Here is a 20,557-nt window from a genome sequence, read left to right as displayed (position 1 = left end):
TGTGCTAGGCAGAATACCAATTCCTTCTAACTTCACTTGAGCTAGATAGATTACCAAACCCATGTGTTAGGCAGAATACCAAATCCTAACTTCACTTGAGCTAGATAGATTACCAAACCCATGTGCTAGGCAGAATACCAAATCCTTCTAACTTCACTTGAGCTAGATAGATTACCAAATCCATGTGCTAGAATGAATACCAATTCCTTCTAACTTTGCTTGAGCTAGGCAGAATACTTAACCCATGTGCTAGGCAGAATACCAAATCCTTTTAATTTCACTTGAGCTAGATAAATTACCAAACCCATGTGCTAGGCAGAATACCAATTCCTTCTAACTTCACTTGAGCTAGATAGATTACCAAACCCATGTGCTAGGCAGAATACCAATTCCTTCTAACTTCACTTGAGCTAGATAGATTACCAAACCCATGTGCTAGGCAGAATACCAAATCCTTCTAATTTCACTTGAGCTAGATAGATTACCAAACCCATGTGTTAGGCAGAATACCAAATCCTTTTAATTTCACTTGAGCTAGATAAATTACCAAACCCATGTGCTAGGCAGAATACCAATTCCTTCTAACTTCACTTGAGCTAGATAGATTACCAAACCCATGTGTTAGGCAGAATACCAAATCCTAACTTCACTTGAGCTAGATAGATTACCAAACCCATGTGCTAGGCAGAATACCAAATCCTTCTAACTTCACTTGAGCTAGATAGATTACCAAATCCATGTGCTAGAATGAATACCAATTCCTTCTAACTTTGCTTGAGCTAGGCAGAATACTTAACCCATGTGCTAGGCAGAATACCAAATCCTTTTAATTTCACTTGAGCTAGATAAATTACCAAACCCATGTGCTAGGCAGAATACCAATTCCTTCTAACTTCACTTGAGCTAGATAGATTACCAAACCCATGTGCTAGGCAGAATACCAATTCCTTCTAACTTCACTTGAGCTAGATAGATTACCAAACCCATGTGCTAGGCAGAATACCAAATCCTTCTAATTTCACTTGAGCTAGATAGATTACCAAACCCATGTGTTAGGCAGAATACCAAATCCTTCTAACTTCACTTGAGCTAGATAGGTTACCAAACCCATGTGCTAGGCAGAATACCAAATCCTTCTAACTTCACTTGAGCTAGATAGATTACCAAACCCATGTGCTAGACAGAATACCAATTCCTTTTAATTTCACTTGAGCTAGATAAATTACCAAACCCATGTGCTAGGCAGAATACCAATTCCTTCTAACTTCACTTGAGCTAGATAGATTACCAAACCCATGTGTTAGGCAGAATACCAATTCCTTCTAACTTCACTTGAGCTAGATAGATTACCAAACCCATGTGCTAGGCAGAATACCAATTCCTTCTAACTTCACTTGAGCTAGATAGATTACCAAACCCATGTGCTAGGCAGAATACCAAATCCTTCTAATTTCACTTGAGCTAGACAGCTTACCAAACCCATGAGCTAGACAGAATATCAATTCCTTCTAACTTCGCTTGAGCTATACAGATTACCAAACCCATGAGCTAGACAGAATATCAATTCCTTCTAACTTCGCTTGAGCTAGACAGATTACCAAACCCTTTAGCTAGACAGAATACCAAATCCTTCTAATTTTGCTTAAGCTAGACATAATGCCAAATCTCCTTTTTTAAGGAAAGCTTGGAGTAGAAATTCAAAAGGAAAAGAAGTTTCATTTCCATATAACAAGGTCATAAAATTATTAAGATTTACAGTTTTACTGTTTCATCTATTTATTAGGTAAATTTTATGACAAACAATTTTTTAAATGTATGTTTGTCTCACCTTTAAATTTTGCAATGCTAATCTTGATTTTATTAGATGTGTTTTCTGTGAAAATACAGATATTTTCTCTGTTGGTCTCATATTTGAATTGGATACAATTGACAGGTTTAATAAGATTTTGGTTCAGGTTATAAGGTGCATTTTTAGAATAGTTTAATCCTCCAGTTGGTTTTTATGATGGATCAGTTGATAGCCAGTTGTTAGTATAACTAATAGTAAAGTAACCCCACATTTAAGATTGAAATCACGGGACTGTCTGATCTGTCTGTAAACAGTTACAGGTAGTTGTTTCTAATTAATTTGATATTTTCTCAACTTTTATCTCAATCATGCTTCACAAAGTTATTAGCAAAAAGAAAATATAGTATATATTTGTAACAAGTTGAAAGACAAACTTGGATTAAATTAGAATATGTGATGAAAGTGCTAGAGTTATTTCAGATAGTTTGATGTAAACTTTTCTCTCAGTAGTGAAACCTGTCTAATCTGAAACCTGATTAATCCTGAAACCTGTCTTAACCAAAACCTGATTAATCAAGAAACCTGTCTAAATCAAAACCTGCTTAATCCTGAAACCTTTCTAAAACAAAACCTGACTAATCATGAAACCTACCTAAACCAAAACCTGATTAATCCTGAAACCTGTCTAAACCAAAACCTGATTAATCCTGAAACCTGTCTTAACCAAAACCTGATTAATCGAGAAACCTGTCTAAATCAAAACCTGCTTAATCCTGAAACCTTTCTAAAACAAAACCTGACTAATCATGAAACCTACCTAAACCAAAACCTGATTAATCCTGAAACCTGTCTAAACCAACACCTGATTAATCTGGAAACCTGTCTAAACCAAAACCTGATTAATCTGGAAACCTGTCTAAACCAAAACCTGATTAATCCTGAAACCTTCTAAACCAAAACCTGATTAATCTGGAAACCTGTCTAAACCAAAGCTTGATTAATCCTGAAACCTTCTAAACCAAAACCTGATTAATCTGGAAACCTGTCTAAACCAACACCTGATTAATCTTTAAACCTTTTAAACTAAAACCTGATTAATCTGGAAACCTGTCTAAACCAACACCTGATTAATCCAGAAACCTGTTAAACCAAACGCTTTCTAAAGTTCTTCAATATCAGTTTTAATGTATTTTAATTCTAGTAATCCTGTCTTAACTGAACCAAGTTACATTAATTGGTTTTAATTACTTGTCATTTGTCTTTAAAAAAATTATCAGTTCTTATTTTTTAGCTCACCTGGCCTGAGGCCAAATGAGCTATTGCTATCACTTGGCGTCCGTCGTCATTAACAATTTTTTAAATTGACCATTTGAAACCAAACTTGGTATGAGTGTTCCTTGGGGTATCCTGCATAGAACTGATGTGGGGATTTTTGATCCATCAAAAATCATTGCGGCTGATTCTAAAAATAGACAGTAGTTTTTCACATATATCTCCAAAATTGTTAGGATTAGCTAAATTTTGACATATGGTAAAAGTTTTCAGCATAATGAGATGTATCTCTGGTCAAATTTTGGTTTTAATCGGTTTAGCCATGTTGGGGTAATTGCCCTTTATTGACATTTTTTTTTCTTTGCTATTTTTAATGTTATTTCTTTCAAAAATCTTCTGACATAATTTGATCCACAGGAACCAAACTTGGTATGAATGTTCCTTTGTGCATCCTGCATAGAGCTGGTTTGGAGATTTTTGATTCATCAAAAAACATGGTCGCTGTTACTGAAAATAGAACATAGGGGTCAAACAGTAGTTTTTCACACATATATTCCAAAACGTTAGGTTTAGCCAAATTCTTTCAATAGCTGAAATGATCCTTAATAGTAGGACTACAAAAGTCTTCAGGGATAAAAATTGTCAGACTACTCCTTGTAAGAGTTATTGCCCTTGAAAGGGGAAAAATGACTTTTTTTACAGTTTTCAGTCAATATCTTGAAAACTATGATAGATTAAAAGAAACTCTCAATTTTTTAAATGATCCTTATGATAAGTCCTACCAAGGACTTCATGAGTCAAAATTGTTGTACAACTTCTTGTTAAATTTATTGCCTTTGAAAGGCAAAATTCAACCAGGTGAGCGATTCAGGCTCCTGTGAGCCTTTTGTTACTTTTTCATATAAAAATTGAACAGTCCATGTTATTTGAATATCGATCTGTGTTTTTGGGGTATCATGTCTTGTCTTGGGTTTTTCCATTTAATCTCCAGTGGACAAAACAATAACTTTAAAGGTGTTAATGTATGTATGACCTCCCACCCTTGTAAATTACTTTGATATTGTTCTTATAAGGGTCAAGGGAAGGTATATATTTTGTAGTCCAGAGGCAAGAACCATGTTTATATAAAAACTAATCAACAATAGACTTAAAATATGTTACTGCTATAGTTCCAATTTAGAGTGTAATAGTGATAAACTAATGGTGTTTTATTTAGGCTGGTTGAATATACCATCAAAATTCCATTTGACAAAATTTCTTCATTATAATGTGAAATTTACATTCCATTAAGAGTTAAGTGGTTCACAGTGATGACTATTTATGATAGGATGTGTCATTAATGACCTTGAAGTTACTTCATGGTATATAAGTTGGAACATACTTTACATGAGTATTCCTTACTGCATGGTTGTATCAGGCCAAACCAACTTAACTTTTGTTTCTTTAGTGGGGTTAACTAGGCCAAATACCAGTATATATCTTTGGCCAAATACCAGTTTATATCTTTGGCCAAAATTCTGATCTAAAATATGTGTACTTGGTTTCATGTATTTGATTCTCTCATTTGTTATTTGGATCTTATGTGTTTGTCTGTCTGTCTCACTCAGTCTGTCTGCAAACAGGATATTCCTTTATATAAAGAACAGAATCTGTATATTTCACATTATTGTTGGACATTGCGTGGCTACTCAGAGTAAGAAACTAATTTATTCAATTTCTCCTTTTCATCACAGTAATGTAGGATGTGAGAATTTTATTTTCTTTCATAAAATTTTTCCAAAACAAAAGGATTTATCTGAGTTAAATCTTAAAATTTATAGAGTCAAATAAATGATACAATGATAAAATTTATCATAAGGATAAAATGTGTTCGTCTTTCATCAGTAAACAAATGATAAATTTATTTGATATATATCTCAGAATTTTGACAACTATTTGCAATACTGAAGGGTGTGTTGGGGTTATATGTGTGATGTATGATTAACTGTAAATCAATCAGACTAAAGGTCATATTGTATTTACATAAAGCATCAATTATGTTCAATATCTGATGTCTGTTAAAAGTTATGAGAGGAATAGTTTATAGGGTGTGGTGGTTAGAGTTTGGGAAAATTTATAGGGTGTTATGAATTGATTTTGGGGGTAGTTTATAGGGTATGTTGGATAGAGTTGGGGAAATTTATAGGGTATGGTGGATAGATTTGGGGAAAGGTTTATAAGGTATGATGAATAGATTTGGGGGAAGGTTGATAGGATGTGGTGGTTGGTTGATTGGGTATTGTTGATAGACTTTGGGGAAGGTTGATAGGATGTGGTGGTTGGTTGATTGGGTATTGTTGATAGACTTTGGGGAAGGTTGATAGGGTGTGGTAGTTGGTTGATCAGGTATTATTGATAGACTTTGGGGAAGGTTGATATGATGTGGTAGTTGGTTGATTTGGGTATTGTTGATAGACTTTGGGGAAGGTTGATAGGGTGTGGTGGTTGGTTGACTGGGTATTGTTGATAGACTTTGGGGAAGGTTGATAGGGTGTGGTAGTTGGTTGATCAGGTATTATTGATAGACTTTGGGGGAGGTTGATATGATGTGGTAGTTGGTCGTTTGGGTATTGTTGATAGACTTTGGGGAAGGTTGATAGGGTGTGGTGGTTGGTTGACTGGGTATTGTTGATAGACTTTGGGGAAGGTTGATAGGGTGTGGTGGTTGGTTGATTGGGTATTGTTGATAGACTTTGGGGAAGGTTGATAGGGTGTGGTGGATAGATTTATGGGATTTGTTGAGATGGAAGTGTGAATGATTGATGAAACCCCATAGTGCAAAAAGAAACTTCATATTTTATTTTTTTTTTCAGAAAGAAAGTATATTTATGATGCTATTTAATTTTTTGACTAATATGTCACGAAAATAACATCTTTTAAAATATCAGCTATGTTACAATGATTTGTTTATGTAATATTAATAGAGCCTGGATACACAAAGATGTTGGAAGCTTTTATCACATTAGTAATGTATGTTATTTCCGCAGATGTCATTTGATACTTGAATCCAACGAACAGTCAGTATGCAATAAACAAATTACTTGTTTTCTCTTCCTGGTGGAAAATATTTTAAAGATTGTGGGTTTAATGTGGTTGCTAGGTTATAGAAAGGTGTGAACTTCAGACATTTCTTGTTTGTCAATATATAGGTTAGATCTGGTGTTATATATGCTGAATAATTTGTTTGATAAGTAACTTAATAAACAGAATATTCCCACTCTTTATAGTGTATAGTTTCAAAAGAATATTCCCACTCTTCACAGTGTAGGGTTCAACAGAATATTCCCACTCTTCACAGTGTAGGGTTCAACAGAATATTCCCACTCTTCACAATGCATGTTTTCAGCAGAATATTTCCACTATTTACAGTATATGTTTTCAACAGAATATTCCCAATCTTTACAGTGTATGTTTTCAACAGAATATTCCCACTCTTTACAGTGTATTGTTTCAACGGAATATTCCCACTCTTTACAGTGTATGTTTTCAACAGAATATTCCCACTCTTTTCAGTGTATGGTTCAACAGAATATTCCCACTCTTTACAGTGTATGTTTTCAGCAGAATATTCCCACTCTTTACTGTGTATGGTTCAACAGAATATTCCCTCTCTTTATAGCATATGTTTTCAACAGAATATTCCCACTCTTTACAGTGTATGGTTCAACAGAATATTCCCACTCTTTACATTGTATGCTTTCAGATACAATTAGTATATAGTCCTGTTATAAGGCAGCAAACATATAATTTTCTGGATGGCTATCTATGTTTTTGTCAGGTAATTTTTATTTTATTTTTTTTTTTTTTATTATTTTTTTTTTTTTGCGTTTTGTGAAAAACAATTTGTTATTTTAATGTTACAATTCAGAAACAATATATCTTCAAATATACAGTTTAAGTTAGTAAGATATGAGAGATAAACAATGTTATTTTCACATTGTTGAAGACAAACTTTTTTTTTCCTGAAAAGTTTAGGAATGACATTTTTTTCTTCATAAAACTCAATTGCTTCCTCCAGAAAATCAAATGGTTGCTGCAGAATCAATAATTGATGATTCCCAACATTTAAAGTGCATTTATCTAAATAGTAAGAATAAATAGAGAAAATTGTGGTTTTACTTAAAAGCCTTCAACATAGAAAGGATGTTATTTGAAATACACCTTGATATTTTTACCATGAATGTGGGTTTTGAGGAGATAGATCAACATATATCTAAATATGGTGTTTAAAAGTTGTAACATGTACAGACATAGAGAGTTTATGCAAACAGACCTGTACATGTACTTTTAGGTCTAGTTGGACCTACCTGTACACATCACATGATTTAGGTGGGGTTAAGCAAACATACATGTACATGTAGAACGTCAATATGATTAAAAGCTGATGTAAGAAAACCTTTCATATCGGACTCACATGTATTTTTTTTCTAAATTATTGTGCCATTTTAATTTTATTTTGAGATAGACAAGTGAAAGTAAACCTTTAAACATCACCAGTAGTAGTTTGCACTGCATTGATAAAGTGTATAGGTTGATGAAGTACTCATATTACTAAAATGTATCTTGTGTCCACACATTGATCCCAACTTGTAGATTGCATAATTTGCCAGTGAGTTTGTGGTCACACATACACGTACCTATACAAGTCCACTTGTTTTACTTCTCTAATATTAATTACACTCATTATAATGATACAAAAATACACTTAAGTTGCGACCTGAACGAATTCTCTTCTGCATGTTACAACATGTACAAAATATGCTGGGTCCCAACTTATAAATATATTTGTAGATAAATTGTGAAGAATTAATTGCTATACTAAATAAAGATAAATAAAGTTTAATGAAATAATTAAAGTGAATTCCATTAAATCTAAAATCTTAAAATAAAATAGACTGTGACGACTCTATTCTCTACACTGCTCCATCAGATCAAACTGATACAGGGAAGATAACGTAAACTTATAGAAGGATCTGAAAAATTCCCAACAATGTTAGAACTGTCAAATTTGCATGCAAATTTTTGGTCGTTTCCTCCGCAGGACTCGAACTCGTACCGCTGTGACATCTATGGCAACACCGCCTGCACTAAATCCAGCGCCCTAGACCACTCGGCCAGCTAGGCTATATAAAAATATTTCGGCCAGCGAAAGCTATATTTTTATATATATTTGACAGCTCTAACATCGTTTGGTAGGTTGGGTAGGTTGGTTTTTACTAAAATAACATATTAAACTGAAATATTCTGGTATTGGTCGGGTAGGTTGGTTTTAGTATAACAACATATTAAATTGAAATATTCTGGTATTGGTCGGATAGGTTGGTTTTACTATAACAACATATTAAACTGAAATATTCTGGTATTAGTCAGGTAGGTTGGTTTTTAAAACCATGTATGCCTTCACACTTTCTGCTTCCTCTTCGATTCTGGTGGTCTTCTGTTAGTCATTTGATGGCTTATCACTATTATAACTATGACTTGCATTGAATTTTTATCATTTGAGATTTTTGGAGGTGGAGATTGAAAGTATACATTCAAGAGAGCAATGAACAAGCGATGTTGTCAGGTGGAGTCACATATTTGTGGTAAATGTGATCTTCTTATGCAAAATTGGACAGTTTTAAAAGTTCAAAATGTCTACACTCAGAAATATATTTCCATTAGAATGGATTATTTGAAAGCATTTAAAATCAAAATAACTAAAGTCAGTCAAGCAAGATAAGTTAGTGAATTAATCCTAATTATACTGGTAGTTCCAACCTTAACCAGGTGTATAAAGGATGTAAGAGTTATCAATCTAGATCTTAATCATGTTCAAGATTGAAAACTTACAATTTCTCAGTTAAATTGCCACACTCAAATGATCAACGACATTTGTTTTGAATACTATTATTTAAAAAGTATTTTATGCTTTTACTGAAACATTTTTGGCAAGGACACCACTTATGGCCATAATTTATTATAAATTCTGAAATGTCTGTTTTATTTATTTCAGTATCAAGTTAAGGAAAAATAAAAAAAAGTATAATTCCTTTACAGGAAACTAGGTTTCTCATATTACTTACAGGGTAGCTGTTAATATTTACAGGAGGTGCTGCTTCTTACATGAGACAACTCTTAGCATAATTCATTAAGTGTAAATCACACTTGAATATTAATCAATTTGCAGGAGACATCACATAGAAATACCCCTCTATACATAGAAATACTCCTCTGTAGAACATAGAATTACCCTTCTGCAGCAGACATAGCTCAGTAATTCAAACCCATTTACTGGAGACTTTGCTTGGCTTTAAACCTTTTACTGGAGACAGTGCTTAGCCTTAAGGTATTTACGGGAGACAGTGCTTAGCCTTAAGGTATTTACTGGAGACTGTGCTTAGCCTTAAGGTATTAACTGGAGACATTGCTTGGCTTTAAACCTTTTACTGGAGACAGTGCTTAGCCTTAAGGCATTTACTGGAGACGGTGCTTAGCCTTAAGGCATTTACTAGAGACATTGCTTGGCTTTTAACCTTTTACTGGAGACAGTGCTTAGCCTTAAGGCATTTACTGGCAACATTGCTTGGCTTTAAACCTTCTACTGGAGACAGTGCTTAGCCTTAAGGCATTTACTGGAGACGTTGCTTAGCCTTAAGGCATTTACTAGAGACTTTGCTTGGCTTTAAACCTTTTACTGGAGACAGTGCTTAGACTTAAGGCATTTACTTGAGACTTTGCTTGGCTTTAAACCTTTTACTGGAGACAGTGCTTAGCCTTAAGGCATTCACTGATGACACTGTTTGGCTTTAAACCTTTTACTGGAGACAGTGCTTACCCTTATGGTATTTACTGGAGACATTGCTTGGCTTTAAACCTTTTACTGAAGACAGTGCTTAGCTTTAAAGCATTTACTGGAAACACTAGAGACACTGCTTGGCTTTAAAGCATTTACTTGAAAAACTAGAGACACTGCTTGGTTATACCTCTTCACTGGAGACAGTACTTAGGCTAAAGCATTTCTTTGAGACAGGAGATTGTGCTTATAACATAACCAATTTACCAAAAATCAGGCTCATTGAAACTCTTCACTGTAGATGGCACTTGATCCTGGTGCTTCAAAATGAAGGAAAAAATAAAAATTGTATATTTTTGTTACTTCTAGCATGTCAATTTCAAAAAAAAAAAGGGATCATGAACTATAACTTTTTTATCTTTTCAGGATGTGTGCTGTGTGTAGCAGAGCTTTCAAAGACACTTCATTTGTGCGTTATCCAAATGGTATTGTGACTCATGTTCATTGTGCTAAAAATAAACATATATGCCCAGTTAGCGGTAAACTTTTTAGTACCAAGCGTTCTTGACACACTCAGATGAGCAAACCAGTGATAAGTTTTTTTGTCATAGTGACATTCATTGAGAGTTCATTGTGATCAAGAGAAGTCAAGGCAAGGAATCTTGACAATCCAGACAAAATACAGGAATCATTCAATGTTATGATGAAAGTTTGATTGCTACAAAAAACACATACATAGTTTAGAATGGTAAAATAATTTTGCTCTTCTGTTCAACAGAATTTGATCAATTTACTTTGTAACTGATCCTTATACCTTTATAGCACATTATAATTGGTTAGAGTGTTTACAAATTGACAATATATTTATTTGGATATACCCGCTGTTTATTTTATGCTGAAAGTTGTGTTACAGTTTACCATACCAGCCAACTTGAGGTATAGTATACTGTACCAGTCAACTTATGGCATAGTGTATCATACAATTCAGATGTGCAATGTATCATACCAGCTAGACTTATAGTACAGTGTATCAAAAAATCTAGACTTGAAGTCTAGTCCAACTTGTAGTACAGTGTACTGTACCAACCAGATTTGTGAAACATTGTATCATACAAGCCAGACCTGTAATAAAGTGTACCATATCAGCCAGACTTATAATACAGTGTATCAAACAATCCAGACTTAAAGTATAGTGTATCAAACAATCCAGACTTGTAGTACATTGTATAATACAAGCTAGACATGTGACACAGGGTATCATACAAGTCGGACTTGTGGTAAAGTGTACTGTACCAGCCAGACTTGTGATACAGTGTGGCATACAAGCCAGACCTGTGTTGTAGTGTAATGTACAAGCCAGACTTGTGATACAGTGTATTGTACACTAACTTGTGATACCTTGTATTGTACCAGTCAACTTAAGTGACACAGTTTGAATCACTCACTGAATCATACCCACTGAACCCAGCTTCATGTTGTTTCCTTTTTTTTTTTGTATTCCACAATTTATCCTAGAGCTGTAACATTGATACAATCTACTTCTAATTAAATAATAAAATCTAGACTACTTTTGCATTTTCACTATAGAAAAAGTGAAAGTCATTGTTTGCTTAATTCACTACTTACATTGTGTCAATATCATTGTATGTTTGACTCACCAATTCATTGTGTCATTGTCATGGTATGTTTCACTCGCCAACTTCATTGTGTCATTGTCATGGCATGTTTGACTCACCCATTACATTGTGTCATTGTCATGGCATGTTTCACTCACCCTTTACATTGTGTCATTTTCATGGCATGTTTGACTAACCCATTACATTGTGTCAATGTCATGGCATGTTTCACTCAACCATTACATTGTGTCAATGTCATGGTATTTTTCACCAGACATATTTCATTTTTAGGAAAGTTGGGTATCATATGTAGATGTGCATGAAATAATATAGTTACTGTTGGAGGACTCCTAAGGGAGATAATCCAAATTAATGGTTTTACATGTTAAAACCATATATGCACAAGGGCTTTAGATGTAATTTTATAGGAAGGTTGGGTAACATATGTAGATGTGCATAAAGGAATATACTGACTGTCGGATGAGTGTAATATAAAGTCCCTGGATGACACCAGAAGGAGATAATCCATTTGAGTCCATTTTCTTTGTGAGCTTGCTCACAGTATTTCTATATTGATATTATCTGACACCATATGACCATAATAAAGCACCAGATATGTCAAGTCATTACATTTATATAGTTTTTTAATTGAAAATCTGCCCAGGGAAAAGAGGGTGTAAGATGCCACCATTTGGCAGCATCATTTAATCATTCATTTTTTTTACTTCCTCCATTGTGTAAATATGCCCAGCCCTCTTGTGATATGTTGTCACATGACCATGATGACCAGGGCTATGTTAATCTGGACTGATGACAGAACAAGGGCTTGATCTCTTCAGTCATATAGTGCTGATTTCCTTATGAAATTTTCTTTCTTCAAAAATAGTGGATCATGCAACTATATACCAACACATTTAGGCTATCTTGTTAGTTTCTTCATAATATTCTGTTGTCACATATAAATTAATGTTAAAAAAGCAGGGCAGAAATTTTCAACCTACCCCCCCCCCCCCTATAAAAATCAAATGGATTTTTCCATAACCATCAAATCAGACAATTTTTAAAGGGATTGAGAAAGATCTTGAATAGATGCATAAATTGCTGGAATTCATAAGACTTTCTTAAAATGTTTTGTCAAATTCCTTGTGTTGTTTAGTTTTATTATATGCCTGGTTTTTAAACTTTATCAGACAAAATTTATTTCATTGTACCAGTTATAAAATGGAGAAAAAGATATGATAAATAAATATTGCATAGATTAAGTTTAAATATGCCTTAAGTATAAGTATTGAAGGTTCAAATGAGGGAATATCCCTGAACAAAACAAATCTTAGAACACAAAAAGGACAATATACAAAGAACAAGCCACACAAAAAGTGAAACAAGCATCACTATATAAACAGAACTAAAGTACTAAAGTACACAGTGAAAACATCACTATATAAAATCAGGTGATCAGTTCCTTCTTCTTAAATGACACTTGTTATGCTGTTTCTTTACCAGGTTAGAAAATAAAACAGACAGTCTGTCAAGTTACTCCTGATTTTTCCTGATTTTGAGCAATTCCTGATTTTTTCCTGAATTTTCTTGAGGAACTCCTGATAATTTCTGACTTGAACCTTTGCATCACCAAAAAAAAATATTAAAAGAGTAATCATGGGAACCAAGGTTCTAGTGGAAATCAAAAGAAAGCAATCCAGGGGTAAAGACCAGACATGGAAAACAGAGATACACAACAAAGAACATAAAGTTACTAAAATAATACATACAAAATAACAAAAGCAAATGAGTAACTCTGACTTCACTAAAAACTAGCAGCATGGACCAGGTGCACCAGTAGGGTAAGCATCCTCTGCTGTTCTAGGAACACCTGCGGAGTTGCTCTTAAAAGGTCAAGTCCGGGGTTGACAAAAGAGGAAAGAAATACGATGACAAGATAAACAAATTTGTTTTCATGGCGCAGATGGATACACCATAGCGAACCACCAGTTCATGATGACGACCATGAAACTTCTGTAGTGATGACTTCAATCTTGTAGCAGCATAACGATGTTCCAGAAGCCTACTTTTTAGAAGTGTATGGCGATACAAAAAAATATTTATATATTTCTTAATGTTATATAAGTAAAACTGAATGTATATTGTGAAGAATGATATTGTGTATTTATTGGGTTGCAGTTTTACATTCAAACTATGACTTTTCCTCAATAAATGTCACATCATGTAAGCAACTATAGTAGGAATTGTCTTTTGTTTTTGTCTGTCTGTTTTATGTCTTTGCATTGAAGGCAGCCATTTTCATGGAATTTTGTATTATTACATTACTTTTTATGTTAAAAAACTCCTGATAATCTCCTGATTTCCTAGTTTTTTGGACCCAAAAAGTGCTTGACAGACTGGTGCTGTTATTTAGCCATTTATGTCAGATTTTTATGTTTTTATTCATTCATTTCATAGTATAAATGTTTTTGCCCATTGACCCACACTTTTCTTTTTCATAATTTCATAAAAAGCTTAAAATGTTATTTGAGAAGTTTCTTTTTCTATGAAATCCTTGCTATTTCTTCTGGGGTTTTCATAAATACAAACCTACTGAAAATAGAATGTCAAAAACAAGTACACTTACCCTTTTTTTTTTACATGTTTTGACATCTCAGAAGATTTCAAAAACCTTTACAATCCTTGTTATTCTTAAACAGAACAGCTAACATCCTTTAATATTTTCAACTCCCCTCCTACATTTACCAGACCCATTTTTCTGGATTGTATTAAGTATTGCAAGATTTTAAAGGATCACAATTTTTTTTTTCAGGTGTTTAATGGTATCATGTCCTGTCATCGTTGGCTTCCATTATCTTTAGGTATATGACTATAAAACTTGATTAAAACTTATCCAATCTTTTTGGAATTTTAACCCAATTTTCCTTAAGGGACATGGCAGAGGGCCGTACAGAAATAAGGGGCTTAAAGGGGGAAATAGGTGTAGTCATTACAATTGATAGAAAAGGTGTCTTGTTGATCCAATTTTTATGATTCAGTTGTCAATCTGTTCTCCTTAAAATTCTTCTTTGAATATTTTTGACTTGGTAGGCTTATATTTTATTGTGTTGGAGTTACAGGGGTACAAAATTGGTCCATGCCCTAAAAAAGCAACATTTATAGCTCACCTGGTCAAAGGCCAATTGTGAGCTATTGCCATCACCTGGCATCTTTCTTTGTCATCTATCATTGTTACTAGTTATTCAAAACTCTTCTCCTCTGACACTACTGGACCAATTGGAACCAAATTTGTTATGAATGTTCCTTAGGGTATTTCGCATAGAACCAGTTAGGGGATTTATGATCCTTCTAAAGTCATTGCTGCCTTTTCCAAAAACAGAACATAGGGGTCAAACAGAAGATTTTCGCATATATCTCCAAAACCAATAGATTAAGTCAAATTCTGATGTAGGTAATAGGGTTCAGCATGATGAGATCTATCTGAAGTCAAATTTTCATTTTAATTTGTTAAGCCATGTTGGAGTAATAGCCCTTTTTCGATGTTTTATCCCTATTTTCAATGTTATTTCAATTAAAAATCTCCTCTGAAACTACCAGACCAATTGGAACCAAATTCATTATGAATATTCCTTAGGGTATTCTGCATAGATCTGACATGTGGATTTTTTTTCCTTCCAATAACATAGTAGCTGTTACTAAAAATAGAACAAAGGGGTCAGTGAGAAGTTTTTCTTAACTTCTCCAAATCCATTAGGTTTCTTTTGCAAAGTGCCTTTGCATAAATGTGTCAAAAACATATATTGTGTCCACACTTGCCTTGTCTGTTCAGGGTTTGACCACTGTGGTCATATCATGCTACCCTCTGCAAAGCTCTTTATTCGTGTAACTTGGAATTACTTGTTTTTATTTTGTCAGTTACCATACACTTTATTTTAGACACTGAAAATTAAAGGACAGAAATACATGTAGGTCTTTCACTCTCCAGTTATTTTTTTACATTTTTTAAACTCTTACATTAGGATTTCAATCAGCAACCTCAAAAACACATGTATAGCTATGTAAAAGTGCATCACAGATGCAATTTGTATTCATTATAAGCCTCAATCTATTCATATGTGCACCATTTCTTGCTGTCTTAAATCAATCTAGTATATATTTTTTTTTTATTTTTACTTTCCATGTGACAATGCAGGTGTCATTTTAAAACAAAAATGTTGTGGTCAGCATTTACGGGTATATTCCTCATATTGAAAATAGTACTATTTTGCATAAAATCTGGATTATCTATTATTATATATACAAAAAGTGAATGCCTCACCAGGCACAACAAAAACTATTTGTAAACCCCTCTGATCCCTAATTTGCTGGTCTTCGTCACTGGATTACATTCTTTTGATTACTGCTATAACATTGGTTCCCTTGATTACTCTTTCCCTTGCTTTCCTTTATAAGGAGTGATCTTTATTTATACATGTACTTGAATGTAACAATGCATCATAGCTATATTTTTCATTCATTGTAGATCTAGTGCAATATTGTCGTGAGTGACATGTTATCTATCATTGTGTAATAATCAAAAATATTTAATGACAGAATACAATAAAGTTGTCCTTAAAAGTTTGTTATTTCATTAATATGTATGTACAATGAGTAAGTTCTGTCACACAACCTCTGATCTGAACATTATAATTAATGTAATACTTGTTTAATCACCATAAATAGCCATATCTCCATTGTTTTTAAGATAACATCAGGTGGTGATGTGTAATGAATTGGATGTTTGTTTGTATCAAGAAAAACATCCTTAATGTGGGGTAATGGCCTGTCTAGAAAAGCCACATCCCCTTCAGGCCTTAGTGTCAATATTGGCAAGGATATTTCAGCACTGTTTGTATAGGTGCGAAATGACAATTGACTTTGAAGTGCTTTATTCAACTATTGACTCTTTCATTTCTTTTGTATTGTTTTCAGTTTAAATGTGTATTATCTCCCAATGTTTCCTTTAATTGTCCTTTTTGCTAAGTTTGGAAACTTCAGAGCAGTGGTGCAGAATAGTTGAAGGTCTCTCTTTCTATTGAATTAATTCAAATGTTTTGTTGTATATATACTTCATGACCTGTGTACAGAACAGTAATATGATCGAAGACTTTCTAAAATCTATGATGTAAACAAAGCCACTTATGACGAAGAAACTTGGTAATAAACATCCTCATTAGTGACTAATTGTTGTAATTATATAAATCATTTACCTCGATGGAATTCTCTGCACCTTGTAATTTTAGGTCACATGGGTTCCTGCAGTCTGTAAGTTTTCTTAACAGGGGAAATGCACTGCTAATGTAAAAAGTCTTACTGTCTAGAATGGTGCTCTCAAAAGATTATCTAAATTCTTGTTAATTCTACCACATAAACAACGACAAAAAATCTGTGTGAATTTCAAATGACTTTTCTTCACATAGTTTCATGTTTACTATTTCTGTTTGTATATGCTTAGGATTTTATATTGATTTTAGTTGACTGGCTAGAATTTCATGCATTCCAGGACAAGAACAATTGATCAATCAAATGAACCTTTAATGAGCTAGCTCAACACAGGTAGGTGAGCCACCCAACACGGACTAATAATTCAGACTCCCAAGACAACAAGTGGTCCCTCTATGTCAAAATGAGTCCAGAGAAAAGGGAGGTTCCAGGCTAATGATCTCATTTTTTGCCAAAATTTTGAATTTTTTTAACAAAAAGGAGGATTCAGTAAAGATATAAGAATGTTTTGTTTGATTATATTATTGTGAATATCTTAATGTATATTCCATATTTACACCATGTCACACCTTTGGGATGTTTTTTTTTGGTCATACCATCCTTTTAAATGACTGATGTCACAGTACATGTACAGGTTTTCATGGGATAATATTGGATCTTTTTTCAACTGTTTTATTCTGTAAAATATACCCCTAGCAAGATTTTCAAAGCAATCCCAAGTGTAGGTTTGGAAACATGCTGTTTGGAATATCATTTGGCTAGATCTTTTAATCTCAGTTTCAGCTATATCGATGACGTATTATCTTTAAACAATCCTAATTTCGGGGATTTGATACATCACCTCAACCCCTAAGAACTTTAGATAAAAGATACTACAGACACTGTGAAGTCGGCCTCATATCTTTACCTACACTTAGAAATCGATGGTAAAGGAAAACTATTGACCAAACTTTACGACAAACGTGGTGACTTTTCATTCAGAATTGTCAACTTTCCTTTCATTTGTGGCAAAATCCCTTCAGCACCTGCGTATGGAATGTTCATATCACAACTCATACATTATGCCAGAGCTTGGCGAAACTATGCAGACTTTTTGTATCGCACTAGAACCCTAACAAATAGGCTTCTGGAACTGGGTTATGTTGCTACAAGATTGAAGTTACGACTACAGAAGTTTTACGGTCGTCATCATGAAGTCGTGGATCGTTATGATGTATCCATCTGCACCATGAAAACTGATCTATTCAACGGGTCATAGTTTTCCTTTAGTCGTTTGTCTACCCTGGACATGACTTTTTATGAGCAACTCGGCGGGTGTTACTAGAAAAGCAGAGGACGCTTACCCTACCGGTGCACCTGGTCCATGCTCCCAGTTTTTAGTGGAGTCTGAGTTGCTCATTTGATTTGTTATTTTGTATGTATGATTATAGTTACTTATGTTTTTTGTTATGTATGTCTGTTTTCAATGTCTGGTCTTTGTCCCTGGATCACATTCCTTTGATTACCGCTATAACCTTTCTTCCCTTGATTACTCTTTTACATACCAGTAGTGAACAAGGGGTTGGAGGCCCCTTTTTTCCAGGAAAAATTACTGTTGATTTTGATGGAAATATGAGCAAAGATGAGCAAAACATGACCTGGAATCTCTCTCCTTTAGGACCACCCCTTTCCAAATTTTCTCTGTCGGTGTCTGCACACTTCATTTCTTAACAAGATGTGTGGTTTTATTTCATAGCCCATTAGATGGTTTTACAAGCTCAGAAGCTACTTCTACCTTTTTTCAATTACAACTTTCATAGACATGTAATTGACAGCTTTATCAAATTGGAGACATCATTTAAAGACACCAATAGCAGGTTTAAATGTTACAATTTAAGTACACTGGCTCCGCTGACAGTTGAATGTAAGCTGTAACCATCCACTCCACAGGGGATGTCTCCTAATCAGAAAATACTTGCACTAAGTTTACCTCATGCTACATATGTTGGTTTTATAGAAATTAGTTAACCATTTTGGTAGATGATAAGAGTCTACATTGTTATTATCTTTATGTCTGATAATGTGGTTACCCCTTCACTATTTCAAATATACTTACAAATGCTTGTTAACCTTATTTCCTAAATCTAGATATTTTGCCCAACCATCTGTAATGGTGGTATACTTTAGTACTATTTAATGCCATTCCGGTTCAGCTGATATTTTTTTTTAAAAATCAAGGAAAACAGTATAATTACTTTATTTCTGTCAAAAACAGCAAACTATCTGTCATATGATGGCAACATTGAAAATGGACTGAACTCTTCTTTCTCCATCAAACCGAGATTACAGGAATGCATATACATGGAAGCCAGCTAAACTGTGTAAACCATCAATGTATACATTAAAGCTACACATGACATGTAGGTTATAATGTCAACTAAGTCAGGAGATTGATATTACAATCCATTGAATAAATTACCCATTTTAGCAAAAGAAGTAATCATTTAACATATAAAATATAATAGATAAAAATTTTGAATAAAAACTTTGTGACATCTCATACCATAAAATATTTTAGTATACATGTATTCTGAAATTGAAACATAAATTCTGAATGTTAATTTTATTCTGATTATAAATCAATCATTGTACAAAATAATATATATATAAACACAGAATGTATATATAGAAAAAATGTTACATTTGTGTAAAAATATAAAGAATATAACAACAACTATTCCACACTTTGGTAATAAATATATAATTCAACATCTTTACAACCAACAAGATAATTTTACCAAGTGTTCAGAGAGTTCTGAAACTTTATTTTAATTAGTAAGACAGAACTTGTTTAATTGCCAATTCTACAACTAGACCAGAATATAGAAGCTGCAAGTATTTATTGAATATAGTACATATCTATGCACATTGTTCATGCTTGCTACTAAAGAAACATGCAGAAGTTTAGATTGGTGCAATTTTCTTCTACTAATGATATATAATGATATGATATAATGTTTTCTAAAATTATGTACAATTCATTCAGGACTGAACTGATACATACAGTGTAATTGGTACATGGTAGTAGGAGTTTAATCAACTTCTCACTGTCATTTTCTGTTCTTTCTCAAATTTCAGGGAAAAGATTCCAATTCCAATAGATTATATCAACTTTGTGTTATTAAGCTACATGTAGATGAGAATTTGTACACTGACAAGAATTATATCTGGACTGAACTCTCTGACCAGTAGACAATGTATGCAATCTTACTCCAGAAAGTATGGTTTAATGGCGAAACATAATTGAAGAACTAATAAAAATGGTACAACTCAATTTTGTTAGCATTTGTAAATTATTAGGTTGTCACAAGTAAGGCTTGGAAGTAAAACTGAAAATGCACATCTAATGTTGAAACATTTTTCTAATACTAAAATTTTAAAGCTGACTGTTACATTAAACAAAGAATGTCCTACAGATAACAAGGCAGAAGTTTTAGCCAACCCTCAATTTATCTACATAAATATACAAAGTAGACAATAGAATCCAAATTCTATATTGATTTTCCTTATCAGGAATTTTGAAGGGTAATAATGTGAGCTCTCTATAGAGAAAATATTTCATCTCTCTATAAAACCTACATTGGTAAACATAATTCAGAAACCAAGCAAGAACTAGATTTATGTATTTATCATAAGGTAAACAGTCAACTTCAATGCAGTCTTGTTTTAAATCTGTAGAATTTAAATATTACCCTCCTAAAATTGAATCACACAAAACTTCTACAATTTTCTACACTTCTACATGTATGTAAGTTGAACTAGACA

At 33.5% G+C, this 20,557-nt stretch overlaps 1 protein-coding gene across 1 annotated transcript in view; it reads left to right on the top strand.

Moving 5' to 3' along the window:
* LOC148610834 (transforming growth factor-beta receptor-associated protein 1-like) overlaps nt 1-12,749 on the top strand; it is a 76,929-nt gene extending 64,180 nt beyond the window's left edge. Inside the window, exon 22 of the mRNA XM_088596250.1 lies at nt 10,302-12,749. Within this exon, the coding sequence (XP_088452376.1) occupies nt 10,302-10,443 (142 nt within the window). The 3' untranslated portion in view covers nt 10,444-12,749. The remainder of the gene's footprint in view (nt 1-10,301) is intronic.
* The last annotated feature ends 7,808 nt before the right edge of the window (nt 12,750-20,557 follow it).

The sequence above is a fragment of the Perna viridis genome, chromosome 8 (assembly GCF_037379345.1).
Source record: "Perna viridis isolate PV_CMFRI_1.1 ecotype Kerala chromosome 8, ASM3737934v1, whole genome shotgun sequence".
NCBI lineage: Eukaryota > Metazoa > Mollusca > Bivalvia > Mytilida > Mytilidae > Perna > Perna viridis.
Note: the sequence above shows the minus strand (reverse complement) of the source record. Positions and strands in the feature narration are given on the sequence as shown.